General features: G+C 45.5%; 1 protein-coding gene across 1 annotated transcript in view; it reads right to left on the bottom strand.

Annotated features, from left to right (window-relative positions):
* Window positions 1–27880, bottom strand: part of LOC120044739 (protein kinase C alpha type-like) — a gene marked incomplete at its 3' end in the record, with an annotated part of 64270 nt that overhangs the window by 19997 nt on the left and 16393 nt on the right. Inside the window, exon 2 of the mRNA XM_038989418.1 lies at window positions 15343–15471. Within this exon, the coding sequence (XP_038845346.1) occupies window positions 15343–15471 (129 nt within the window). The remainder of the gene's footprint in view (window positions 1–15342; window positions 15472–27880) is intronic.

Raw genomic sequence — 27880 nt, forward strand, 5'->3', positions numbered from 1 at the left:
TATCAGTAGTATCAGTATTAGTGTAGTATCGGTAGTAGTGTAGTATCAGTAGTAGTATAGTATCAGTAGTAGTGTAGTATCAATAGTAGTGTAGTATCAGTAGTAGTGTAGTATCAGTAGTAGTGTAGCATCAGTAGTAGTGTAGCATCAGTAGTAGTGTAGTATCAGTAGTAGTATAGTATCAGTAGTAGTGTAGTATCAGTAGTAGTGTAGCATCAGTAGTAGTGCAGTATCAGTAGTAGTGTAGTATCAGTAGTAGTGTAGTATCAGTAGTAGTGCAGCATCAGTAGTAGTGTAGTATCAGTAGTAGTGTAGTATCAGTCGTAGTGTAGTATCAGTCGTAGTGTAGTATCAGTAGTAGTGTAGCATCAGTAGTAGTGTAGCATCAGTAGTATCAGTATTAGTGTTATATCAGTAGTATCAGTATTACTGTAGCATCAGTAGTAGTGTAGTATCAGTAGTAGTGTAGTATCAGTAGTAGTGTAGTATCAGTAGTAGTGTAGTATCAGTAGTAGTGTAGCATCAGTAGTAGTGTAGTATCAGTAGTAGTGTAGTATCAGTAGTAGTGTAGTATCAGTAGTAGTGTAGTATCAGTAGTAGTGTAGCATCAGTATTAGTGTAGCATCAGTAGTAGTGTAGTATCCGTAGTAGTGTAGTATCCGTAGTAGTGTAGTATCCGTAGTAGTGTAGTATCAGTAGTAGTGTAGTATCAGTAGTAGTGTAGTATCGGTAGTAGTGTAGTATCGGTAGTAGTGTAGTATCGGTAGTAGTGTAGTATCGGTAGTAGTGTAGTACCGGTAGTAGTGTAGCATCAGTAGTAGTGTAGCATCAGTAGTAGTGTAGCATCAGTAGTAGTGTAGTATCAGTAGTAGTGTAGTATCAGTAGTAGTGCAGTATCAGTAGTAGTGTAGTATCAGTAGTAGTGTAGAATCAGTAGTAGTGTAGTATCAGTAGTAGTGTAGCATCAGTAGTAGTGTAGCATCAGTATTAGTGTAGCATCAGTAGTAGTGTAGTATCAGTAGTAGTGTAGTATCCGTAGTAGTGTAGTATCAGTAGTATCAGTAGTAGTATAGTATCAGTAGTAGTGTAGTATCCGTAGTAGTGTAGTATCAGTAGTAGTGTAGTATCGGTAGTAGTGTAGTATCGGTAGTAGTGTAGTATCAGTAGTAGTGTAGTATCAGTAGTAGTGTAGTATCGGTAGTAGTGTAGTATCGGTAGTAGTGTAGTATCAGTAGTAGTGTAGTATCAGTAGTAGTGCAGTGTCAGTAGTAGTGTAGTATCAGTAGTAGTGTAGTATCAGTAGTAGTGTAGTATCAGTAGTAGTGTAGTATCAGCAGTAGTGTAGTATCAGCAGTAGTGTACTACCAGTAATAGTGTAGCATCAGTAGTAGTGCAGTATCAGTAGTAGTGTAGCATCAGTAGTAGTGTAGCATCAGTAGTAGTGTAGCATCAGTAGTAGTGTAGTATCAGTAGTAGTGTAGTATCAGTAGTAGTGCAGTATCAGTAGTAGTGTAGTATCAGTAGTAGTGTAGAATCAGTAGTAGTGTAGTATCAGTAGTAGTGTAGCATCAGTAGTAGTGTAGCATCAGTATTAGTGTAGCATCAGTAGTAGTGTAGTATCAGTAGTAGTGTAGTATCCGTAGTAGTGTAGTATCAGTAGTATCAGTAGTAGTATAGTATCAGTAGTAGTGTAGTATCCGTAGTAGTGTAGTATCAGTAGTAGTGTAGTATCGGTAGTAGTGTAGTATCGGTAGTAGTGTAGTATCAGTAGTAGTGTAGTATCAGTAGTAGTGTAGTATCGGTAGTAGTGTAGTATCAGTAGTAGTGTAGTATCAGTAGTAGTGTAGTATCAGTAGTAGTGCAGTGTCAGTAGTAGTGTAGTATCAGTAGTAGTGTAGTATCAGTAGTAGTGTAGTATCAGTAGTAGTGTAGTATCAGTAGTAGTGTAGTATCAGCAGTAGTGTAGTATCAGCAGTAGTGTACTACCAGTAATAGTGTAGCATCAGTAGTAGTGCAGTATCAGTAGTAGTGTAGCATCAGTAGTAGTGTAGCATCAGTAGTAGTGTAGTATCAGTAGTAGTGTAGCATCAGTAGTAGTGTAGCATCAGTAGTAGTGCAGTATCAGTAGTAGTGTAGCATCAGTAGTAGTGTAGCATCAGTAGTAGTGTCGTATCAGTAGTAGTGTAGTATCAGTAGTAGTGTAGTATCAGTAGTAGTGTAGTATCAGTAGTAGTGTAGTATCAGTAGTAGTGCAGTATCAGTAGTAGTGTAGTATCAGTAGTAGTGCAGTGTCAGTAGTAGTGTAGTATCAGTAGTAGTGTAGCATCGATAGTAGTGTAGTATCGGTAGTAGTGTAGTATCAGTAGTAGTGTAGTATCAGTAGTAGTGTAGTATCAGTAGTAGTGTAGTATCAGTAGTAGTATAGTATCAGTAGTAGTGTAGTATCAGTAGTAGTGTAGAATCAGTAGTAGAGTAGTATCATTAGTAGAGTAGTATCAGTAGTAGTGTAGCATCAGCAGTAGTGTGGTATCAGTAGTAGTGTAGTATCAGTAGTAGTATAGTATCATTAGTAGTGTAGTATCAGTAGTATCAGTATTAGTGTAGTATCGGTAGTAGTGTAGTATCAGTAGTAGTATAGTATCAGTAGTAGTGTAGTATCAGTAGTAGTGTAGTATCAGTAGTAGTGTAGTATCAGTAGTAGTGTAGCATCAGTAGTAGTGTAGCATCAGTAGTAGTGCAGTATCAGTAGTAGTATAGTATCAGTAGTAGTGTAGTATCAGTAGTAGTGTAGCATCAGTAGTAGTGTAGTATCAGTAGTAGTGTAGTATCAGTAGTAGTGTAGTATCAGTAGTAGTGTAGTATCAGTAGTAGTGTAGCATCAGTAGTAGTGTAGTATCAGTAGTAGTGTAGTATCAGTAGTAGTGTAGTATCAGTAGTAGTGTAGTATCAGTAGTAGTGTAGCATCAGTATTAGTGTAGCATCAGTAGTAGTGTAGTATCCGTAGTAGTGTAGTATCCGTAGTAGTGTAGTATCCGTAGTAGTGTAGTATTAGTAGTGTAGTATCAGTAGTAGTGTAGTATCAGTAGTAGTGTAGTATCGGTAGTAGTGTAGTATCGGTAGTAGTGTAGTATCGGTAGTAGTGTAGTATCGGTAGTAGTGTAGTACCGGTAGTAGTGTAGCATCAGTAGTAGTGTAGCATCAGTAGTAGTGTAGCATCAGTAGTAGTGTAGTATCAGTAGTAGTGTAGTATCAGTAGTAGTGCAGTATCAGTAGTAGTGTAGTATCAGTAGTAGTGTAGAATCAGTAGTAGTGTAGTATCAGTAGTAGTGTAGCATCAGTAGTAGTGTAGCATCAGTATTAGTGTAGCATCAGTAGTAGTGTAGTATCAGTAGTAGTGTAGTATCCGTAGTAGTGTAGTATCAGTAGTATCAGTAGTAGTATAGTATCAGTAGTAGTGTAGTATCCGTAGTAGTGTAGTATCAGTAGTAGTGTAGTATCGGTAGTAGTGTAGTATCGGTAGTAGTGTAGTATCAGTAGTAGTGTAGTATCAGTAGTAGTGTAGTATCGGTAGTAGTGTAGTATCGGTAGTAGTGTAGTATCAGTAGTAGTGTAGTATCAGTAGTAGTGCAGTGTCAGTAGTAGTGTAGTATCAGTAGTAGTGTAGTATCAGTAGTAGTGTAGTATCAGTAGTAGTGTAGTATCAGCAGTAGTGTAGTATCAGCAGTAGTGTACTACCAGTAATAGTGTAGCATCAGTAGTAGTGCAGTATCAGTAGTAGTGTAGCATCAGTAGTAGTGTAGCATCAGTAGTAGTGTAGCATCAGTAGTAGTGTAGTATCAGTAGTAGTGTAGTATCAGTAGTAGTGCAGTATCAGTAGTAGTGTAGTATCAGTAGTAGTGTAGAATCAGTAGTAGTGTAGTATCAGTAGTAGTGTAGCATCAGTAGTAGTGTAGCATCAGTATTAGTGTAGCATCAGTAGTAGTGTAGTATCAGTAGTAGTGTAGTATCCGTAGTAGTGTAGTATCAGTAGTATCAGTAGTAGTATAGTATCAGTAGTAGTGTAGTATCCGTAGTAGTGTAGTATCAGTAGTAGTGTAGTATCGGTAGTAGTGTAGTATCGGTAGTAGTGTAGTATCAGTAGTAGTGTAGTATCAGTAGTAGTGTAGTATCGGTAGTAGTGTAGTATCAGTAGTAGTGTAGTATCAGTAGTAGTGTAGTATCAGTAGTAGTGCAGTGTCAGTAGTAGTGTAGTATCAGTAGTAGTGTAGTATCAGTAGTAGTGTAGTATCAGTAGTAGTGTAGTATCAGTAGTAGTGTAGTATCAGCAGTAGTGTAGTATCAGCAGTAGTGTACTACCAGTAATAGTGTAGCATCAGTAGTAGTGCAGTATCAGTAGTAGTGTAGCATCAGTAGTAGTGTAGCATCAGTAGTAGTGTAGTATCAGTAGTAGTGTAGCATCAGTAGTAGTGTAGCATCAGTAGTAGTGTAGTATCAGTAGTAGTGTAGCATCAGTAGTAGTGTAGCATCAGTAGTAGTGTCGTATCAGTAGTAGTGTAGTATCAGTAGTAGTGTAGTATCAGTAGTAGTGTAGTATCAGTAGTAGTGTAGTATCAGTAGTAGTGCAGTATCAGTAGTAGTGTAGTATCAGTAGTAGTGCAGTGTCAGTAGTAGTGTAGTATCAGTAGTAGTGTAGCATCGATAGTAGTGTAGTATCGGTAGTAGTGTAGTATCAGTAGTAGTGTAGTATCAGTAGTAGTGTAGTATCAGTAGTAGTGTAGTATCAGTAGTAGTATAGTATCAGTAGTAGTGTAGTATCAGTAGTAGTGTAGAATCAGTAGTAGAGTAGTATCATTAGTAGAGTAGTATCAGTAGTAGTGTAGCATCAGCAGTAGTGTAGTATCAGTAGTAGTGTAGTATCAGTAGTAGTATAGTATCATTAGTAGTGTAGTATCAGTAGTATCAGTATTAGTGTAGTATCGGTAGTAGTGTAGTATCAGTAGTAGTATAGTATCAGTAGTAGTGTAGTATCAGTAGTAGTGTAGTATCAGTAGTAGTGTAGTATCAGTAGTAGTGTAGCATCAGTAGTAGTGTAGCATCAGTAGTAGTGTAGTATCAGTAGTAGTGTAGTATCAGTAGTAGTGTAGTATCAGTAGTAGTGTAGCATCAGTAGTAGTGCAGTATCAGTAGTAGTGTAGTATCAGTAGTAGTGTAGTATCAGTAGTAGTGCAGCATCAGTAGTAGTGTAGTATCAGTAGTAGTGTAGTATCAGTCGTAGTGTAGTATCAGTCGTAGTGTAGTATCAGTAGTAGTGTAGCATCAGTAGTAGTGTAGCATCAGTAGTATCAGTATTAGTGTTATATCAGTAGTATCAGTATTACTGTAGCATCAGTAGTAGTGTAGTATCAGTAGTAGTGTAGTATCAGTAGTAGTGTAGTATCAGTAGTAGTGTAGTATCAGTAGTAGTGTAGCATCAGTAGTAGTGTAGTATCAGTAGTAGTGTAGTATCAGTAGTAGTGTAGTATCAGTAGTAGTGTAGTATCAGTAGTAGTGTAGCATCAGTATTAGTGTAGCATCAGTAGTAGTGTAGTATCCGTAGTAGTGTAGTATCCGTAGTAGTGTAGTATCCGTAGTAGTGTAGTATTAGTAGTGTAGTATCAGTAGTAGTGTAGTATCAGTAGTAGTGTAGTATCGGTAGTAGTGTAGTATCGGTAGTAGTGTAGTATCGGTAGTAGTGTAGTATCGGTAGTAGTGTAGTACCGGTAGTAGTGTAGCATCAGTAGTAGTGTAGCATCAGTAGTAGTGTAGCATCAGTAGTAGTGTAGTATCAGTAGTAGTGTAGTATCAGTAGTAGTGCAGTATCAGTAGTAGTGTAGTATCAGTAGTAGTGTAGAATCAGTAGTAGTGTAGTATCAGTAGTAGTGTAGCATCAGTAGTAGTGTAGCATCAGTATTAGTGTAGCATCAGTAGTAGTGTAGTATCAGTAGTAGTGTAGTATCCGTAGTAGTGTAGTATCAGTAGTATCAGTAGTAGTATAGTATCAGTAGTAGTGTAGTATCCGTAGTAGTGTAGTATCAGTAGTAGTGTAGTATCGGTAGTAGTGTAGTATCGGTAGTAGTGTAGTATCAGTAGTAGTGTAGTATCAGTAGTAGTGTAGTATCGGTAGTAGTGTAGTATCGGTAGTAGTGTAGTATCAGTAGTAGTGTAGTATCAGTAGTAGTGCAGTGTCAGTAGTAGTGTAGTATCAGTAGTAGTGTAGTATCAGTAGTAGTGTAGTATCAGTAGTAGTGTAGTATCAGCAGTAGTGTAGTATCAGCAGTAGTGTACTACCAGTAATAGTGTAGCATCAGTAGTAGTGCAGTATCAGTAGTAGTGTAGCATCAGTAGTAGTTTAGCATCAGTAGTAGTGTAGCATCAGTAGTAGTGTAGTATCAGTAGTAGTGTAGTATCAGTAGTAGTGCAGTATCAGTAGTAGTGTAGTATCAGTAGTAGTGTAGAATCAGTAGTAGTGTAGTATCAGTAGTAGTGTAGCATCAGTAGTAGTGTAGCATCAGTATTAGTGTAGCATCAGTAGTAGTGTAGTATCAGTAGTAGTGTAGTATCAGTAGTATCAGTAGTAGTATAGTATCAGTAGTAGTGTAGTATCCGTAGTAGTGTAGTATCAGTAGTAGTGTAGTATCGGTAGTAGTGTAGTATCGGTAGTAGTGTAGTATCAGTAGTAGTGTAGTATCAGTAGTAGTGTAGTATCGGTAGTAGTGTAGTATCGGTAGTAGTGTAGTATCAGTAGTAGTGTAGTATCAGTAGTAGTGCAGTGTCAGTATTAGTGTAGTATCAGTAGTAGTGTAGTATCAGTAGTAGTGTAGTATCAGTAGTAGTGTAGTATCAGTAGTAGTGTAGTATCAGCAGTAGTGTAGTATCAGCAGTAGTGTACTACCAGTAATAGTGTAGCATCAGTAGTAGTGCAGTATCAGTAGTAGTGTAGCATCAGTAGTAGTGTAGCATCAGTAGTAGTGTAGTATCAGTAGTAGTGTAGCATCAGTAGTAGTGTAGCATCAGTAGTAGTGTAGTATCAGTAGTAGTGTAGCATCAGTAGTAGTGTAGCATCAGTAGTAGTGTCGTATCAGTAGTAGTGTAGTATCAGTAGTAGTGTAGTATCAGTAGTAGTGTAGTATCAGTAGTAGTGTAGTATCAGTAGTAGTGCAGTATCAGTAGTAGTGTAGTATCAGTAGTAGTGCAGTGTCAGTAGTAGTGTAGTATCAGTAGTAGTGTAGCATCGATAGTAGTGTAGTATCGGTAGTAGTGTAGTATCAGTAGTAGTGTAGTATCAGTAGTAGTGTAGTATCAGTAGTAGTGTAGTATCAGTAGTAGTATAGTATCAGTAGTAGTGTAGTATCAGTAGTAGTGTAGAATCAGTAGTAGAGTAGTATCATTAGTAGAGTAGTATCAGTAGTAGTGTAGCATCAGCAGTAGTGTAGTATCAGTAGTAGTGTAGTATCAGTAGTAGTATAGTATCATTAGTAGTGTAGTATCAGTAGTATCAGTATTAGTGTAGTATCGGTAGTAGTGTAGTATCAGTAGTAGTATAGTATCAGTAGTAGTGTAGTATCAGTAGTAGTGTAGTATCAGTAGTAGTGTAGTATCAGTAGTAGTGTAGCATCAGTAGTAGTGTAGCATCAGTAGTAGTGTAGTATCAGTAGTAGTGTAGTATCAGTAGTAGTGTAGTATCAGTAGTAGTGTAGCATCAGTAGTAGTGCAGTATCAGTAGTAGTGTAGTATCAGTAGTAGTGTAGTATCAGTAGTAGTGCAGCATCAGTAGTAGTGTAGTATCAGTAGTAGTGTAGTATCAGTCGTAGTGTAGTATCAGTCGTAGTGTAGTATCAGTAGTAGTGTAGCATCAGTAGTAGTGTAGCATCAGTAGTATCAGTATTAGTGTTATATCAGTAGTATCAGTATTACTGTAGCATCAGTAGTAGTGTAGTATCAGTAGTAGTGTTAGTATCAGTAGTAGTGTATTATCAGTAGTAGTGTAGTATCAGTAGTAGTGTAGCATCAGTAGTAGTGTAGTATCAGTAGTAGTGTAGTATCAGTAGTAGTGTAGTATCAGTAGTAGTGTAGTATCAGTAGTAGTTTAGCATCAGTATTAGTGTAGCATCAGTAGTAGTGTAGTATCCGTAGTAGTGTAGTATCCGTAGTAGTGTAGTATCCGTAGTAGTGTAGTATCAGTAGTGTAGTATCAGTAGTAGTGTAGTATCAGTAGTAGTGTAGTATCGGTAGTAGTGTAGTATCGGTAGTAGTGTAGTATCGGTAGTGTAGCATCAGTAGTAGTGTAGCATCAGTAGCAGTGTAGTATCAGTAGTAGTGTAGTATCAGTAGTAGTGCAGTATCAGTAGTAGTGTAGTATCAGTAGTAGTGTAGTATCAGTAGTAGTGTAGTATCAGTAGTAGTGTAGCATCAGTAGTAGTGTAGCATCAGTAGTAGTGTAGCATCAGTAGTAGTGTAGTATCAGTAGTAGTGTAGTATCCGTAGTAGTGTAGTATCAGTAGTATCAGTAGTAGTATAGTATCAGTAGTAGTGTAGTATCAGTAGTAGTGTAGTATCAGTAGTAGTGTAGTATCAGTAGTAGTGTAGTATCAGTAGTAGTGTAGTATCGGTAGTAGTGTAGTATCAGTAGTAGTGTAGTATCAGTAGTAGTGCAGTGTCAGTAGTAGTGTAGTATCAGTAGTAGTGTAGTATCAGTAGTAGTGTAGTATCAGTAGTAGTGTAGTATCAGTAGTAGTGTAGCATCAGTAGTAGTGTAGTATCAGTAGTAGTGTAGTATCAGCAGTAGTGTAGTATCAGCAGTAGTGTACTACCAGTAATAGTGTAGCATCAGTAGTAGTGCAGTATCAGTAGTAGTGTAGCATCAGTAGTAGTGTAGCATCAGTAGTAGTGTAGTATCAGTAGTAGTGTAGCATCAGTAGTAGTGTAGCATCAGTAGTAGTGTAGTATCAGTAGTAGTGTAGCATCAGTAGTAGTGTAGCATCAGTAGTAGTGTCGTATCAGTAGTAGTGTAGTATCAGTAGTAGTGTAGTATCAGTAGTAGTGTAGTATCAGTAGTAGTGCAGTATCAGTAGTAGTGTAGTATCAGTAGTAGTGCAGTGTCAGTAGTAGTGTAGTATCAGTAGTAGTGTAGCATCAGTAGTAGTGTAGTATCGGTAGTAGTGTAGTATCAGTAGTAGTGTAGTATCAGTAGTAGTGTAGTATCAGTAGTAGTGTAGTATCAGTAGTAGTGTAGTATCAGTAGTAGTGTAGTATCAGCAGTAGTGTAGTATCAGCAGTAGTGTACTATCAGCAGTAGTGTAGCATCAGTAGTAGTGTCGTATCAGTAGTAGTGTAGTATCAGTAGTAGTGTAGTATCAGTAGTAGTGTAGTATCAGTAGTAGTGTAGTATCAGTAGTAGTGTAGTATCAGTAGTAGTGTAGTATCAGTGCATGTCTGGTAATCTGATGAGCTGGGTTGATTCCCACTGTTCAACGGTAGAGTAGTGAGAGAGAATCACACACACTGTACCCGGGCTCCCGAGTGGCGCAGCAGTCTAAGGCACTGTAGTCCCTGGTTTGAATCCAGACTGCATCACATCCAGCCGTGTTTGGGCGGCGCACAATTGGCCCAGCATCGGCCGGGGTAGGCTGTCATTGTAAATAAGAATTTGTTCTTAACTGACTTGCCTAGTTAAATAAATACAATAGTTTTATGTCTGTTATACTGCGTCTGCTTTCCAGTGATTCCCAGGGCTTTGGAGTCTGTTTTTAAACATTTTATTATACCTCATATGATAATAAAGGATGACATGGATGAGCTCTATTCAATCAAAACAGGTGTCTGGAAGTAACAAACTATTCTAATTTTGAATGGTGAGAATGCATGTTTAGAGACATTCAGGACATTCACTCAATTCAATTCCACTCCATACAAAGCATTATTTATGCCAGAGGAACAATATCGCTGGGCCAAGCAGTGGTTCTCTCACAGCGCTGGGTGAATATAATGTAGGCTTTAGCTCTTCTCTCAAACTGAAGCATGTCAGCTCCTACTAACTGTATCTTCTTATCAACACAAACACACTGGCATCACTTTGTTTCTCAGCTCAGTGGCTCCATGAACTGTGTGTGTCACTGACTGGGTCCTTGGATGCCCCTGTGTGTGGTGTGTGTGTGTGGTGTGTGTGTGTGGTGTGTGGTGTGTGTGTGTGTGTGTGTGTGTGTGTGTGTGTGTGTGTGTGTGGTGTGTGTGTGTTCTGACAGGGGCTTAGACAGCAGAAATGGACGTGTCTGCATCCATGTGTCTGTGATGGTTAAACTCCAGAGCTAACTGGAGATCCCTATTGGCCCTAGGTTATTGTTTTGGTCTTGGAAGGAGAGAGAGAGGAGCAGGGGAAATAAGGATGAGAGGTGGAGGGGAGAAGAGGAGAGTAGGGTGAAGGGGGGTGAGAAGAGGTGGGTACATGAGGACAGAGATAGAGGGAGGAGGATATGAGAGAGATGGATAATCAAAAGAGAGTGAGGGACAGTACAAGAGGGAAGGAGGGAGAGGGGAAAGAGGGAGAGAGGAAAGAGGGAGAGGGGAAAGAGGGAGAGGGGAAGGAGGGAGAGGGGAAGGAGGGAGAGGGGAAAGAGGGAGAGGGGAAGGAGTGAGAGGGGAAGGAGGGAGATGGGAAAGAGGGAGAGGGGAAAGATGGAGAGGGGAAAGAGGGAGAGGGGAAAGAGGGAGAGGGGAAAGAGGGAGAGGGGAAGGAGGGAGAGGGGAAAGAGGGAGGGGAAAGAGGGAGAGGGGAAAGATGGAGGGGGGAAAGATGGAGGGGGGAAGGAGGGAGAGGGTAAGGAGGGAGTGTGGAAAGATGGAGAGGGGAAGGAGGGAGAGGGGAGAGCGGAAAGAGGGAGAAGGGAAAGAGGGGGAGGGGAAAAGGGAGAGGGGAAGGAGGGAGAGGGGAAAGAGGGAGAGGGGAAGGAGGGAGAGGGGAAGGAGGGAGAGGGGAAAGAGGGAGAGGGGAAAGAGGGAGAGGGGAAAGAGGGAGATGGGAAGGAGGGAGAGGGGAAGGAGGGAGAGGAGAAAGAGGGAGAGGGGAAAGAGGGAGAGGAGAAAGAGGGAGAGGGGAAGGAGGGAGAGGGGAAGGAGGGAGAGGAGAAGGAGGGAGAGGAGAAAGAGGGAGAGGGGAAAGAGGGAGAGGGGAAAGATGGAGAGGGGAAAGAGGGAGAGGAGAAAGATGGAGAAGGGAAAGAGTGAGAGGGGAAGGAGGGAGAGGAGAGGAAAGAGGGAGAGGGGAATGCTGGATTATTCAAGGAGAGAGGGGAGCAGGTTTACTTAGGAGGAAGAGGGGAAGGATGAATAGATGAGAGGGGGATGAAAAGTGAGGACTGCAGGCAGGGATGTTTAGGAAAATAGGAGTGAGGGATGGGTACATGATAGGGTATCGAAGGAGAGAATAGCAGGGTATTGAATAGCAGGGTATCGAAGGAGAGAGCTGTGAGGAGGAGGGAGAGAAAAATACAGTGTTAGAGGAGTAGAGGAAGAAGTTATTGCAGGACAGAGGAGAAAAGGAGGGGGAAATGAGAGGAGAGATGAGGACAGGTGAAAGTGAGGAGAGGGCAGTGTTATGGAAAGAGATAGAGTGTGAGAGAGAGAGAGAGCAGTATTATAAATAGCAGACTACATCATTTCCTTGACGAACACAACGTCCTGAGCAGAAGCCAGATTGGATTTCTAAAAAATTATCGTACAACAGACCACATTTACACCCTCCACACTCTAATTGATAAACAAGTTAACCAAAACAAAGGCAAAATCTACTCGTGTTTTGTAGATTTCAAGAAAGCATTTGATTCAATTTGGCACGAAGGTCTTTTTTATAAACTAATAGAAAGTGGTATTGGAGGGAAAACATATGATTTTATTAAATCAATGTACACTAAAAACAAATGTGCGGTTAAAATTGGCAACAAGCAAACAGACTTCTTCTATCAGGGGCGTGGAGTGAAACAGGGCTGCCCAATAAGTCCAACATTATTTAACATCTACATTAATGAATTGGCAAAAATATTAGAAGAATCGGCAGCACCTGGTATCACCCTACACAACACTGAAATCAAGTGTCTGCTGTACGCAGATGACCTGGTGCTGCTGTCTCCCACTAAAGAGGGGTTACAGCAGCACCTAGATCGTCTTCACAGGTTCTGTCAGACCTGGGCTCTGACCGTTAACCTAAAAAAAACAAATATAATGATATTCCAAAAAAGGTCGGGAAATAAGGATGACAAATATAAATTCTATTTGGACACAGTTCTATTAGAACACACCAAAAACTACACATATCTAGGACTAAATATCAGCAACACAGGTAGCTTTCACATGGCTGTGAATGAGCTGAGAGACAAAGCAAGAAGAGCATTCTATGCCATTAAAAGGAACATCAAAATTGAAATTCCAATTAGAATCTGGCTCAAAATTTTTCAATCAGTTATAGAACCAATTGCTCTATATGGCAGTGAAGTATGGGGTCCACTCTCTAATAATGAATTTACCAAATGGGACAAACATCCAATTGAAATATTGCATGCAGAGTTTTGCAAGACTGTATTGCAAGTACAAAGAAAAACTCCAAATAACGCATGTAGGGCAGAATTGGGCCAATACCCCCTCCTCATTCGAATAGAAAAAAGAGCCATCAAATATTACAACCATCTAAAAACAAGTGACCCCAAAACATTCCATCACACAGCTCTACAATGTCAAGAGATGAAACCAGAGAAGAGTCCCCTCAGCCAGCTAGTTCTGAGGCTCAGTTCACCAACCCAAACCAACCCCATAGAGCCTCGGGACAGCCCTCAGAAAATCTGGCCCAACCAAATCATCACAAAACAAAAAGAAAAATATATCACCTATTGGAAAGACACCACAAAAAATCAAAGTAAACTTCAATGCTATTTGGCTCTAAACAGACAGTACATGGTGGCAGACTATCTGACCACTGTGACTGATAGAAAACTGAGGAAAACATTGACTAGGTACAGACTCAGTGAGCACAGTCTGGCTATAGAGACCGGTCGTCACAGACAAACCTGGCTGCCCAGAGAGGACAGGCTGTGCTCACTCTGCTCCAGGGGAGAGGTAGAGACAGAGGTGCATTTCCTACTACACTGTGACAAATACTCAGACCTAAGAGCATATTTCTTTCCCAAAATTATAACTCAATACAAAGAATTTGAAACTATAAAAGATGAAGAAAAAATCAAATATTTATTGGGTGAAAAGCCAAAATGTGCAGTTTTGGCAGCCAAATATGTGTCCTCCTGCCACAACCTGAGGGACAGCCAGTGAAAAATGCAAAGTAATGTTGATAATATTTCCCATTTAGCTTAGTTCTGTTTTGTCTTTCATACCAGGTCATATGTCTTCTCAAGTCATGTTGACACTGGTCTACTACCATTGATTTAATATATTGTTGTTCTGATTAATATTGTTGTTGTAGCTGCTGTTAATGGTAATCCCATGTCCACTACTACTATTATTATTACTGTTGGTTCCACCATTTATTTATATATATATATATATATATTTTGTATATATATACATATATATTAGATTTTTATTTTTCGATATGTATACTTTGACAATGTAAGTAATAATGAACTTGCCATGTCAATAAAGTCAATTGAATTGAATTGAATTGAATTGAATTGAGAGAGAGAGAGAGAGAGAGAGAGAGAGAGAGAGAGAGAGAGAGAGAGAGAGAGAGAGAGAGAGAGAGAGAGAGAGAGAGAGAGTAGGAGGGACAGAAAGAGCGTGGAGAGGGTTATTGTATTGGAGAGAGCCTTGGAGATGTGTTTGTGTTTTCTTGGCTGGACAGATTTAATCAACTTCACATGGCGCTGAACCAGAATGGCCTCCACATGTCTGTGGAAGCCACAGGGAACATACACAATCTGATGCCACTGTTCAGTCCTCAGCTTGGCAGACCTTCTGGCTCAAATACATTGCCTCTCTCTTTTTGTTTTCTTTCTCTCTCTCTCTGTCATTCTTTCGCTCATTTTTAGTGACATTCTCTCTTCCACTATCTTCCATTTCTCTCAGTCTCTTTCTGTCTTTTTTTCTCTTAATCTCTCTCTCTGTCTTGTGTGTTTCTATTGTACCTTTCTCTCTCTCTGGAATTGAGTCAGTAACCCTCAACGTCTTCTTTGAATGAGTCTGGTGGCCTTGTCAACTGTATCGACATCCCTGTCACTGTTAACTCATTGCCCCTGTGAAAAACCTCTTCTCTTAAAGGGATACTTTGGGATTTTGGCAATGAAACCCTTTATCTACTTTCCCAGAGTCAGATGAACTTGTGGATAACATGTTTATGTCTCTTTATGAAGGAAGTTAGAGGTAGTTTCTCGGGCCAATGCTAACTAGCGTTAGCGCAATGACTGGACGTCTATGGGTATGTATCCCTTTAAGGTTGTCAATACATTTCACTGATAAAGAGTTACAGGCCATGCAGGCAGGAACACACACACACAAACACGCAAGCACACACACACACAAACACGCACACTTGACATGTGGTAGTAACTAGGTATTTATTCAACAAGAACCCAAAAAGGAACTGACAGTATATATAAAATGAAAACTGTGAAACACTGAACCTCATCACTGGCCATGTGTCTCACAGTCCCTGATTGTGTTGAAATGGAGGGAGAGGCGAGGAGGGTACTGCCCACCCAGACTGAGCCCCTTAAATTGAAATTGAATTGAGAGGGAGAGAGGGAGAGGGAGATGAGAAGGAGATGAGAGGGAGAGGTAGAGGTGGAGAGAGAGAGAGAGAGATAGATAGAAATACAAACAGGGAAGAGACACAAGTTCTGCAGACTCAGAATGGTATTAGGGTGCCACTCAAATGATGCAGCTCATCACTCAGACTCCTTGAATAGCATGACACTTGTGCCATGCCACTCAACTGTAGCTAGCATGCACTGTAAGTGTCATGTAAATCATATATAGGTAGCATGTAGCATGTAGTCTGTGTCATGTCAGTCAAATGTATCGTAGCTAGCATGTAGCAAGTAGTCTGTGTCATGTCAGTCATACGTATCGTAACTAGCATGTAGCATGTAGTCTGTGTCATGACAGTCAAATGTATCGTAGCTAGCATGTAGGATGTAGTCTGTGTCATGACAGTCAAATGTATCGTAGCTAGCATATAGCATGTAGTCTGTGTCATAGCACTCACTACTCACATGTAGCTAACATGTAGTGTAGTCTGTCATGTCACTTACAGGTAGCTAGCATGTTTCATTTAGTCATGTCTCTCCCTTGTAGCGTGTGACTCACCTGTGACGTGTAACCTGTCTCCGCTGACGTCGATCTTGAGGAAGATGCGTCCTCTGCGCTCCGTGTGGTCTGTCCCACACAGGCTTGGCACGTTCATCACACACTGATTGTGTACGTTCATGTCGCAGGCTGGACAAACACACACAAACACATTGAGTTTATAACAGGTTTAGGACCTGGTCATATTATGGTGGAGTTCAGCTAACTGGTCATGGTGAGCACACTGCAAGTTACCTGCTGTTCAATATCTAACAATAGTGTTTATTTGTCTGCAAGTTACCTGCTGTTCAATACCTAACAATAGTGTTTATTTGTCTGCAAGTTACCTGCTGTTCAATACCTAACAATAGTGTTTATTTGTCTGCAAGTTACCTGCTGTTCAATACCTAACAGTAGTGTTTATTTGTCTGCAAGTTACCTGCTGTTCAATACCTAACAGTAGTGTTTATTTGTCTGCAAGTTACCTGCTGTTCAATACCTAACAGTAGTGTTTATTTGTCTGCAAGTTACCTGCTGTTCAATACCTAACAATAGTGTTTATTTGTCTGCAAGTTACCTGCTGTTCAATACCTAACAAGTGTTTATTTGTCTGCAAGTTACCTGCTGTTCAATACCTAACAATAGTGTTTATTTGTCTGCAAGTTACCTGCTGTTCAATACCTAACAATAGTGTTTATTTGTCTGCAAGTTACCTGCTGTTCAATACCTAACAGTAGTGTTTATTTGTCTGCAAGTTACCTGCTGTTCAATACCTAACAATAGTGTTTTTTGTCTGCAAGTTACCTGCTGTTCAATACCTAACAGTAGTGTTTATTTGTCTGCAAGTTACCTGCTGTTCAATACCTAACAGTAGTGTTTATTTGTCTGCAAGTTACCTGCTGTTAATACCTAACAGTAGTGTTTATTTGTCTGCAAGTTACCTGCTGTTCAATACCTAACAGTAGTGTTTATTTGTCTGCAAGTTACCTGCTGTTCAATACCTAACAGTAGTGTTTATTTGTCTGCAAGTTACCTGCTGTTCAATACCTAACAGTAGTGTTTATTTGTCTGCAAGTTACCTGCTGTTCAATACCTAACATTAGTGTTTATTTGTCTGCAAGTTACCTGCTGTTCAATACCTAACAGTAGTGTTTATTTATCTGCAAGTTACCTGCTGTTCAATACCTAACAATAGTGTTTATTTGTCTGCAAGTTACCTGCTGTTCAATACCTAACAGTAGTGTTTATTTGTCTGCAAGTTACCTGCTGTTCAATACCTAACAATAGTGTTTATTTGTCTGCAAGTTACCTGCTGTGCAATACCTAACAGTAGTGTTTATTTGTCTGCAAGTTACCTGCTGTTCAATACCTAACAATAGTGTTTATTTGTCTGCAAGTTACCTGCTGTTCAATACCTAACAATAATGTTTATTTGTCTGCAAGTTACCTGCTGTTCAATACCTAACAATAATGTTTATTTGTCTGCAAGTTACCTGCTGTTCAATACCTAACAGTAGTGTTTATTTGTCTGCAAGTTACCTGATGTTCAATACCTAACAGTAGTGTTTATTTGTCTGCAAGTTACCTGCTGTTCAATACCTAACAATAATGTTTATTTGTCTGCAAGTTACCTGCTGTTCAATACCTAACAATAATGTTTATTTGTCTGCAAGTTACCTGCTGTTCAATACCTAACAATAATGTTTATTTGTCTGCAAGTTACCTGCTGTTCAATACCTAACAGTAGTGTTGTCACGTTCCTGACCTATTTCTGTTAGTTTGTTGTATGTGTTAGTTGGTCAGGACGTGAGTTTGGGTGGGCATTCTATGTTTTCTGTTTCTATGTTGGTTTAAGGGTTGCCTGGTATGGCTCTCAATTAGAGGCAGGTGTTTGGCGTTTCCTCTAATTGAGAGTCATATTTAGGTAGGTTGTTTCACAGTGTTCGTTGTGGGTGGTTATCTCCTGTGTCAGTGTTTGTCGCACCATACGGGACTGTTCGGTTTGTTTGTACATCGTTCTTTTTGTGTAGTCTATTTTCCCTGTTCGTGCGTTCTTCGTGTTGTATGTAAGTTCGTATAGTTCAGGTCTGCCTACGTTTTCGTTTCGTTATTTTGTTAATTATTCAAGTGTTTTCGTTTCGTGTTTATTCCGTCTTGTTTAATTAAAATATGTCATTTCACAACGCTGCGCCTTGGTTCAATCACTACTCCTCCTCTTCGGTTGAAGAGGAGGAGGAATACCGTTACAGAACCACCCACCAAATAACCAGAACCAAGCAGCGGTGTAACGGGAGGAACGGACAGCGCACGAAGCAGGATTTATGGTCTTGGGAGGAGATCATGGAAGGAAAAGGACCATGGGCTAAAGTGGAGGTGAATCGCCGCCCATGGGAACAGCTGGAGGCAGCTCGGAGAGCGGAGGAAACTGGAGAGAGGAACCGGCATTATGAGGGGACGCGTCTGGCACGGAAGCCCGAAAAGCCCGTGAGTACTACCCAAAAATTTCTTGGGGGGGGGCTAAGAGGTAGTGGGCCAAGGGCAGGTAGGAGACCTGCGCCCACTTACCAGGCTAACCGTGGAGAGCGGGAGTACGGGCAGACACCGTGTTACGCAGTAGAGCGCACGGTGTCTCCTGTACGTGTTCATAGCCCTGTGCGGGTTATTCCACCTCCCCGCACTGGTAGGGCTAGATTGGGCATTGAGCCAAATGTCATGAAGCCGGCCCTACATATCTGGCCACCAGTACGTCTCCTCGGGCCGGCTTACATGGCACCAGCCTTACGCATGGTGTCCCCGGTTCGCCTACATAGCCCGGTGCGGGTTATTCCACCTCCCCGCACTGGTCGGGCGACGGGGAGCATTCAACCAGGTAAGGTTGGGCAGGCTCAATGCTCAAGGGAGCCAGTACGCCTGCACGGTCCGGTATTTCCGGCGCTACCTCCCCGCCCCAGCCCAGTACCACCAGTGCCTACACTACGCACCAGGCTTCCAGTGCGTCTCCAGAGCCCTGTTCCTCCTCCACGCACTCTCCCTATGGTGCGTGTCTCCAGCCCAGTGCCTCCAGTTCCGGCACCACGCACTAAGCCACCTGTGCGTCTCCAGAGCCCTGTACACACTGTTCCTTCTCCCCGTACTCGTCCTGATGTGCGTGCACTCAGCCCGGTGCCCCCAGTGCCGGTACCACGCACCAGGCAAATAGTACGCTTTGAGAGTCCAGTGTGCCCTGTCCCTGCTCTAGGCTTGAAGTGCGTGTCTCCAGTCCGGTGCCTCCAGTTCCGGCACCACGCACCAGGCCTACAGTGCGTCTCAGCCGGCCAGAGTCTGCCGTCTGCCCAACGGCGCCTGAACTGTCCGTCTGCCAAGCGCCGCATGAACTGCTCGTCTGTATTGAGCCTTCAAAGCCGCCCGTCTGCCATGAGCCTGCAAAGCCGCCCGTCTGCCATGAGCCTACAGAGCCTTCCGCCAGACTGGAGCCGCTAGAGCCTTCCGCCAGACAGGAGCCGCTAGAGCCTTCCACCAGACAGGAGCAGCCAAAGCCTTCCGCTAGACAGGATCAGTCTGAGCCATCCGTCTCCTCAGCGCCATCTGAGCCATCCGTCTCCTCAGCGCCGTCTGAGCCATCCGTCTCCTCAGCGCCATCTGAGCCATCCGTCTCCCCAGCGCCGTCTGAGCCATCCGTCTCCCCAGCGCCGTCTGAGCCATCCGTCTCCCCAGCGCCGTCTGAGCCATCCGTCTGTCCCGAGCCATTAGAGCCGCCCGTCTGTCCCGAGCCGTCAGAGCCGTTAGTCAGTCAGGAGCCGCTAGAGCCATTCGTCAGTCAGGATCTGCCAGAGCCGCCAACCAGACAGGATCTGCCAGAGCCGCCAACCAGACAGGATCTGCCAGAGCCGCCAACCAGACAGGATCTGCCAGAGCCGCCAGCCAGCCATGAGCGTCCAGAGCCGTCAGCCAGCCATGAGCGTCCAGAGCCGTCAGCTAGCCATGAGCGTCCAGAGCCGTCAGCCAGCCATGAGCGTCCAGAGCCGTCAGCCAGCCATGAGCGTCCAGAGCCGTCAGCCAGCCATGAGCGTCCAGAGCCGTCAGCCAGTCATGAGCTGCCCCTCAGCCCAGAGCGGCCATTAATCCAGAACTGCCCCTCAGTCCAGAGCTGTCTCTCTGTCCGGAGCTGCCTTTCAGTCCGGAGTTGCCCCTCTATCCTGAGCTACCTCTCTATCCTGAGCTACCTCTCTATCTACCTCTCTATTCTCACCTACCTCTATGTCCTGAGCTACCTTGTCCCGGAGCTGTCCCTTTATTTTGTGTTGCCTATATTAGGTGGGTGGAAGAGAGGGGTGGTCATTCTGAGGGGGATTAGCAAGTTGGGATTGACTATGGTGGGGTGGGGACCTCGTCCTGAGCCTGAGCCACCACCGTGGTCAGATGCCCACCCAGACCCTTCCCTAAACTTTGTGCTGGTGCGCCCGGAGTTCGCACCTTAAGGGGGGGGGTTATGTCACGTTCCTGACCTATTTCTGTTAGTTTGTTGTATGTGTTAGTTGGTCAGGACGTGAGTTTGGGTGGGCATTCTATGTTTTCTGTTTCTATGTTGGTTTAAGGGTTGCCTGGTATGGCTCTCAATTAGAGGCAGGTGTTTGGCGTTTCCTCTAATTGAGAGTCATATTTAGGTAGGTTGTTTCACAGTGTTCGTTGTGGGTGGTTGTCTCCTGTGTCAGTGTTTGTCGCACCATACGGGACTGTTCGGTTTGTTTGTACATCGTTCTTTTTGTGTAGTCTATTTTCCCTGTTCGTGCGTTCTTCGTGTTGTATGTAAGTTCGTATAGTTCAGGTCTGCCTACGTTTTCGTTTCGTTATTTTGTTAATTATTCAAGTGTTTTCGTTTCGTGTTTATTCCGTCTTGTTTAATTAAAATATGTCATTTCACAACGCTGCGCCTTGGTTCAATCACTACTCCTCCTCTTCGGTTGAAGAGGAGGAGGAATACCGTTACAAGTGTTTATTTGTCTGCAAGTTACCTGCTGTTCAATACCTAACAATAATGTTTATTTGTCTGCAAGTTACCTGCTGTTCAATACCTAACAATAGTGTTTATTTGTCTGCAAGTTACCTGCTGTTCAATACCTAACAGTAGTGTTTATTTGTCTGCAAGTTACCTGCTGTTCAATACCTAACAATAATGTTTATTTGTCTGCAAGTTACCTGCTGTTCAATACCTAACAATAATGTTTATTTGTCTGCAAGTTACCTGCTGTTCAATACCTAACAATAATGTTTATTTGTCTGCAAGTTACCTGCTGTTCAATACCTAACAATAATGTTTATTTGTCTGCAAGTTACCTGCTGTTCAATACCTAACAATAATGTTTATTTGTCTGCAAGTTACCTGCTGTTCAATACCTAACAGTAGTGTTTATTTGTCTGCAAGTTACCTGCTGTTCAATACCTAACAGTAGTGTTTATTTGTCTGCAAGTTACCTGCTGTTCAATACCTAACAGTAGTGTTTATTTGTCTGCAAGTTACCTGCTGTTCAATATCTAACAATAGTGTTTATTTGTCTGCAAGTTACCTGCTGTTCAATACCTAACAATAGTGTTTATTTGTCTGCAAGTTACCTGCTGTTCAATACCTAACAATAGTGTTTATTTGTCTGCAAGTTACCTGCTGTGCAATACCTAACAGTAGTGTTTATTTTCCATTTCTACAACAGACCAGCCAGGTATTGAACAGAGCCTGCACACACTCTCTGTATCTCAGCTTCCCAGTCTCTCTCTCTCTCTCTCTCACACACCCCCTCCCTTCTCTCCCCCCCTCTCTCCCTCTCCCTCTTATTCCCTAAGCGTGTTAGAGGACAACACACTGAGTGTTTTTATTAGCGGCTAATGAAGCTAATGAAGAAAAACAGGAGAGGGACCAAAGGGAGAGGAGGCTACAGGCCTCCCTCCTACTTTCCTCATCCCCCCTTCCCTATCCCCGATCTCTTTATCTTCATACACCCTCACCTTACCTCTCTCCCCACATCTATCCAGCCCCACCATCATTCCTATCGTTCACCCTCGTCCCTACTCTACACTCCTCTGTCCAACATACCCCTGCTTCTCCTCATCCCTCTACCTCAACCTATTCATCCCCAATTCTTCTCTTTCTCTCCTTCACCCATTACCGTCCTTCTCCTTCTTCCTCCACCGATATTTATCCCTCTTTCCACCTACACCTCCACCTCCCCCTCTTCCTCCTCCTCTCTTTTTATAGGCGGAAGGACAGGAGAGCCCCAGTGGCAGCCAGATCGGGAACCTAGGATGTAATGACTAATTTGTTGGCATCAGGCCTCAGGCCTCTCCACATCAATTTATATCAATCTGTTATAATTCTGCCACCAGAGACACTAGAGATGGATGGAGTTGGAGGGAAGGAGGGAGGAAGGGTGATAGATGGGAAAGGTAGAGAGGTAGGAGGGGAGAGTGATAGATGTGGACAGGGAGAGATGGAGAGAGTATGAAGAGTGTGGGGAGGGAACGGATGTGGGTTTGAGAGGTAGTGAGGGGATGGGAGTGGGTTGAGAGGTAGTGAGGGGATGGGAGTGGGTTGAGAGGTAGTGAGGGGATGGGATGGGTTGAGAGGTAGTGAGGTGATGGGATGGGTTGAGAGGTAGTGAGGGGATGGGAGAGGGTTGAGAGGTAGTGAGGGGATGGGAGTGAGTTGAGAGGTAGTGAGGGGATGGGAGTGGGTTGAGAGGTAGTGAGGGGATGGGAGTGGGTTGAGAGGTAGTGAGGGGATGGGAGAGGGTTGAGAGGTAGTGTGGGGATGGGAGTGGGTTGAGAGGTAGTGAGGGGATGGGAGAGGGTTGAGAGGTAGTGAGGGGATGGGATGGGTTGAGAGGTAGTGTGGGGATGGGATGGGTTGAGAGGTAGTGTGGGGATGGGATGGGTTGAGAGGTAGTGAGGGGATGGGATGGGTTGAGAGGTAGTGTGGGGATGGGATGGGTTGAGAGGTAGTGTGGGGATGGGAGTGGGTTGAGAGGTAGTGAGGGGATGGGAGTGGGTTGAGAGGTAGTGAGGGGATGGGAGAGGGTTGAGAGGTAGTGTGGGGATGGGATGGGTTGAGAGGTAGTGAGGGGATGGGAGTGGGTTGAGAGGTAGTGTGGGGATGGGAGTGGGTTGAGAGGTAGTGAGGGGATGGGAGTGGGTTGAGAGGTAGTGAGGGGATGGGAGTGGGTTGAGAGGTAGTGAGGGGATGGGATGGGTTGAGAGGTAGTGAGGGGATGGAGAGGGTTGAGAGGTGAGGGATGGGTTGAGAGGTAGTGAGGTGATGGGATGGGTTGAGAGGTAGGGATGGAGGGTGAGAGGTAGTGAGGGGATAGGAGAGGGTTGAGAGGTAGTTGAGGGGATGGGATGGTTTGAGAGGTAGTGAGGGGATGGGAGTGGGTTGAGAGGTAGTGAGGGGATGGAGTGGGTTGAGAGGTAGTGAGGGGATGGGATGGGTTGAGAGGTAGTGAGGGGATGGGAGTGGGTTGAGAGGTAGTGAGGGGATGGGAGAGGGTTGAGAGGTAGTGAGGGGATGGGAGTGGGTTGAGAGGTAGTGAGGGGATGGAGAGGGTTGAGAGGTAGTGTGGGGATGGGAGTGGGTGGTTGAGAGGTAGTGAGGGGATGGGAGTGGGTTGAGAGGTAGGGAGGGGATGGGAGAGGGTTGAGAGGTAGTGTGGGGATGGGATGGGTTGAGAGGTAGTGATGGGGATGGGAGTGGGTTGAGAGGTAGTGGTGGGATGGAGTGGGTTGAGAGGTAGTAGGGGTGGGAGTGGGTTTGAGAGGTAGTGAGGGGGATGGGAGTGGGTTGAGAGGTAGTGAGGGGATGGGATGGGTTGAGAGGTAGTGAGGGGATGGGAGAGGGTTGAGAGGTAGTGAGGGGATGGAAGTGGGTTGAGAGGTAGTGAGGGGATGGGATGGGTTGAGAGGTAGTAGGGGATGGGAGTGGGTTGAGAGGTAGTGAGGGGATGGGAGAGGGTTGAGAGGTAGTGAGGGATGGGGTGGGTTGAGAGGTAGTGAGGGGATGGGAGAGGGTTGAGAGGTAGTGAGGGGATGGGAGTGGGTTGAGAGGTAGTGAGGGGATGGGAGTGGGTTGAGAGGTAGTGAGGGGATGGGATGGGTTGAGAGGTAGTGAGGGGATGGGAGTGAGTTGAGAGGTAGTGAGGGGATGGGAGTGAGTTGAGAGGTAGTGAGGGGATGGGAGTGGGTTGAGAGGTAGTGAGGGATGGATGGGTTGGAGGTAGTGAGGGGATGGAAGTGGGTTGAGAGGTAGTGAGGGGATGGGATGGGTTGAGAGGTAGGGAGGGGATGGGAGTGAGTTGAGAGGTAGTGAGGGGATGGGAGTGAGTTGAGAGGTAGTGAGGGGATGGAGTGGGTTGAGAGGTAGTGTGGGGATGGGAGTGGGTTGAGAGGTAGTGAGGGGATGGGATGAGTTGAGAGGTAGGGAGGGGATGGGATGGGTTGAGAGGTAGTGTGGGGATGAGAGTGAGTTGAGAGGTAGTGAGGGGATGGAAGTGGGTTGAGAGGTAGTGAGGGGATGGGAGTGGGTTAGAGTGTGAGGGGATGGGAGTGGGTTGAGAGGTAGTGAGGGGATGGAGTGGGTTGAGAGGTAGTGAGGGGATGGGAGTGGTTGAGAGGTATGAGGGATGGATGGTTGAGAGGTAGTGAGGGGATGGGATGGAGTTGAGAGGTAGTGAGAGGATGGGAGTGGGTTGAGAGGTAGTGAGGGGATGGGAGTGGGTTGAGAGGTAGTGAGGGATGGGATGGGTTGAGAGGTAGTGAGGGGATGGGAGTGGGTTGAGAGGTAGTGAGGGGATGGAAGTGGGTTGAGAGGTAGTGAGGGGATGGGAGTGGGTTGAGAGGTAGTGAGGGGATGGGAGTGGGTTGAGAGGTAGTGAGGGGAGAGGGTTGAGAGGTAGTGAGGGGATGGGTTGAGAGGTAGTGAGGGGATGGAAGTGGGGTTGAAGGTAGTGAGGGGTGGTTGAGAGGTAGTGGGGGATGGGAGGAGGTTTGAGAGGTGTGAGGGGATGGAAGTGGGTTGAGAGGTAGTGAGGGGATGGGTTGAGAGGTAGTGAGGGGATGGGAGTGGGTTGAGAGGTAGTGAGGGGATAGGAGTGGGTTGAGAGGTAGTGTTGGGATGGGATGGGTTGAGAGGTAGTGTTGGGATGGGATGGGTTGAGAGGTAGTGTGGGGATGGGATGGGTTGAGAGGTAGTGTGGGGATGGGTGTGGTTTGAGGGGATGGGAGTGGGTTGAGAGGTAGTGTGGGGATGGGATGGGTTGAGAGGTAGTGAGGGGATGGGATGGGTTGAGAGGTAGTGTGGGGATGGGTGTGGGTTGAGGGGATGGGAGTGGGTTGAGATGTAGTGTGGGGATGGGAGTGGGTTGAAAGGTAGTGAGGGGATGGAAGTGAGTTGAGAGGTAGTGAGGGGATGGATGGGTTGAGAGGTAGTGAGGGGATGGGATGGGTTGAGAGGTAGTGTGGGGTTTGGATGGGTGTGAGAGGTGGTTAGGGGATGGGATGGGTTGAGAGGTAGTGAGGGGATGGGATGGGTTGAGAGGTAGTGAGGGGAAGGGATGGGTTGAGAGGTTATGTGGGGATTTGGATGGGTTGAGAGGTAGTGAGGGGATGGGATGGGTTGAGAGGTAGTGTGGGGATTTGGATTGGTTGAGAGGTAGTGAGGGATGGGATGGGTTGAGAGGTAGTGAGGGGATGGGATGGGTTGAGAGGTAGGAGGGGATGGGATGATGGGTTGAGAGGTAGTGTGGGGATGGTGTGGGTTTAGAGGTAGTGAGGGGATGGGTGTGGGTTGAGAGGTAGTGAGGGGATGGGTTGAGAGGTGTGTGGGGATGGAGTGGGTTGAGAGGTAGTGAGTGAGTGGGATAGGTTTGAGAGGTAGTGAGGGGATGGTTGGAGAGTAGTGGAGGGGAGGGAGTGGGTTGAGAGGTAGTGTGGGTATGGGGAGAGGTTGAGAGGTAGTGAGGGATGGGATGGTTTGAGGGTAGTGAGGGATGGAGAGGGTTGAGAGGTAGTGTGGGGATGGGAGAGGGTTGAGAGGTAGTGAGGGGATGGAGTGGGTTGAGAGGTAGTGAGGGATGGGAGTGGGTGAGAGGTAGTGAGGGGATGGGATGGGTTTGAGAGGTAGTGAGGGATGGGAGGGTTGAGAGGTGAGGGGATGGGATGGGTTGAGAGGTAGTGTGGGATGGGTGTGTTGAGGGATGGGAGTGGGTTGAGAGGAAGTGTGGGGATGGAAGTGGGTTGAGAGGTAGTGAGGGGATGGGAGTGGGTTGAGAGGTAGTGTTGGGATGGGATGGGTTGAGAGGTAGTGAGGGGATGGGATGGGTTGAGAGGTAGTGTGGGGATTTGGATGGGTTGAGAGGTAGTGAGGGGATGGGATGGGTTGAGAGGTAGTGAGGGGAGGGATGGTTGAGAGGTATGAGGGGATGGGATGGGTTGAAGGTAGTGTGGGGATGGAGTGGGTTGAGAGGTAGTGAGGGGATGGGATGGGTTGAGAGGTAGTGTGGGGATTTGGATTGGTTGAGAGGTAGAGAGGGATGGGATGGGTTGAGAGGTAGTGAGGATGGGATGGGTTGAGAGGTAGGGAGGGTGGATGGGGGGGATGGGTTGAGAGGTAGTGAGGGGATGGGTGTGGGTTGAGAGGTAGTGAGGGGATGGGTGTGGGTTGAGAGGTAGTGAGGGGATCGGTTGAGAGGTAGTGTGGGGATGGGAGTGGGTTGAGAGGTAGTGAGGGGATGGGATGGGTTGAGAGGTAGTGAGGGGATGGGAGTGGGTTGAGAGGTAGTGAGGGGATGGGATGGGTTGAGAGGTAGTGAGGGGATGGGAGGATGGGAGTGGGTTGAGAGGTAGTGAGGGGATGGGAGTGGGTTGAGAGGTAGTGAGGGGATGGAAGTGGGTTGAGAGGTAGTGAGGGGATGGGAGTGAGTTGAGAGGTAGTGAGGGGATGGGAGTGGGTTGAGAGGTAGTGGGGGGATGGGAGTGGGTTGAGAGGTAGTGAGGGGATGGGAGAGGGTTGAGAGGTAGTGAGGGCATGGGATGGTTTGAGGGAGTGAGGGATGGGTTGAGAGTTAGTGAGGGATGGGATGGGTTGAGAGGTAGTGAGGGATGGGAGTGGTTTGAGGGTAGTGAGGGGATGGGAGTGGGTGGTTGAGAGGTTGAGGGGATGGGGAGGGTTGAGAGGTAGGGAGGGGATGGGTGGGTTGAGAGGTAGTGAGGGGATGGAGAGGTTGAGAGGTAGGGAGGGGATGGGATGGGTTGAGAGATAGTGAGGGGATGGGAGTGGGTTGAGAGGTAGTGAGGGGATGGGAGTGGGTTGAGAGGTAGTGAGGGGATGGATGGGTTGAGAGATAGTGAGGGGATGGGAGTGGGTTGAGAGGTAGTGAGGGGATGGGATGGGTTGAGAGATGTGGAGGGATGGGATGGGTGAGAGGTAGTGGGGGGATGGAGAGGGTTGAGAGGTAGTGAGGGGATGGGAGTGGGTTGAGAGATAGTGAGGGGATGGGAGTGGGTTGAGAGGTAGTGTGGGGATGGGAGTGAGTTGAGAGGTAGTGAGGGGATGGGATGGGTTGGAGGTAGTGAGGGGATGGGAGTGGGTTGAGAGGTAGTGTGGGGATGGGAGTGAGTTGAGAGGTAGTGAGGGGATGGAAGTGGGTTGAGAGGTAGTGAGGGGAGTGGGTTGAGAGATAGTGAGGGGATGGGAGTGGGTTGAGAGGTAGTGAGGGGATGGGAGTGGGTTGAGAGGTAGTGAGGTGATGGGATGGGTTGAGAGGATGGGAGTGGGTTGAGAGGTAGTGAGGGGATGGGAGTGAGTTGAGAGGTAGTGAGGGGATGGGAGTGGGTTGAGAGGTAGTGATGTGATGGAGTAGTTGAGAGGTAGTGAGGGGATGGATGGGTTGAGAGGTAGTGTGGGGATGGGAGTGGGTTGAGGGTATGGGGGGGTGGGAGTGGTTGGGAGTAGTGAGGGGATGGGATGGGTTGAGAGGTAGTGAGAGGAGGGAGTGAGTTGAGAGGTAGTGAGGGGATGGGTTGAGAGGTAGGAGGGGATGGAGTGGGTTGAGAGGTAGTGAGGGATGGGAGTGGGTTGAGAGGTAGTGAGGGATGGGTTGAGTAGGTAGTGAGGGGATGGATGGGTTGGGAGAGTGTGGGGATTGGAGTGGGTTGAGAGGTAGTGAGGGGATGGGAAGGGTTGAGAGGTAGTGAGGGATGGGATTGGGTTGAGAGGTATGAGGGAATGGGAGTGGGTTGAGAGGTATGAGGGGATGGGAGTGGGTTGAGAGGTAGTGAGGGTGGGAGTGGGTTGAGAGGTAGTGAGGGGATGGGAGGGTTTGAGAGGTAGTGAGGGATGGGATGGGTTGAGAGGTAGTGAGGGATGGATGGGTTAGAGGTAGTGAGGGGATGGGATGGGTTGGAGTTAGTGAGGGGATGGGATGGGTTGAGAGGTAGTGAGGGGATGGGATAGGGTTAGAGGTAGTGAGGGGTGGAAGTGGGTTGAGAGTAGTGAGGTGAGGGGAGTGGGTTAGAGGTA

The sequence above is a fragment of the Salvelinus namaycush genome, chromosome 3, assembly GCF_016432855.1.
Source record: "Salvelinus namaycush isolate Seneca chromosome 3, SaNama_1.0, whole genome shotgun sequence".
Classification (NCBI taxonomy): Eukaryota; Metazoa; Chordata; class Actinopteri; order Salmoniformes; family Salmonidae; genus Salvelinus; species Salvelinus namaycush.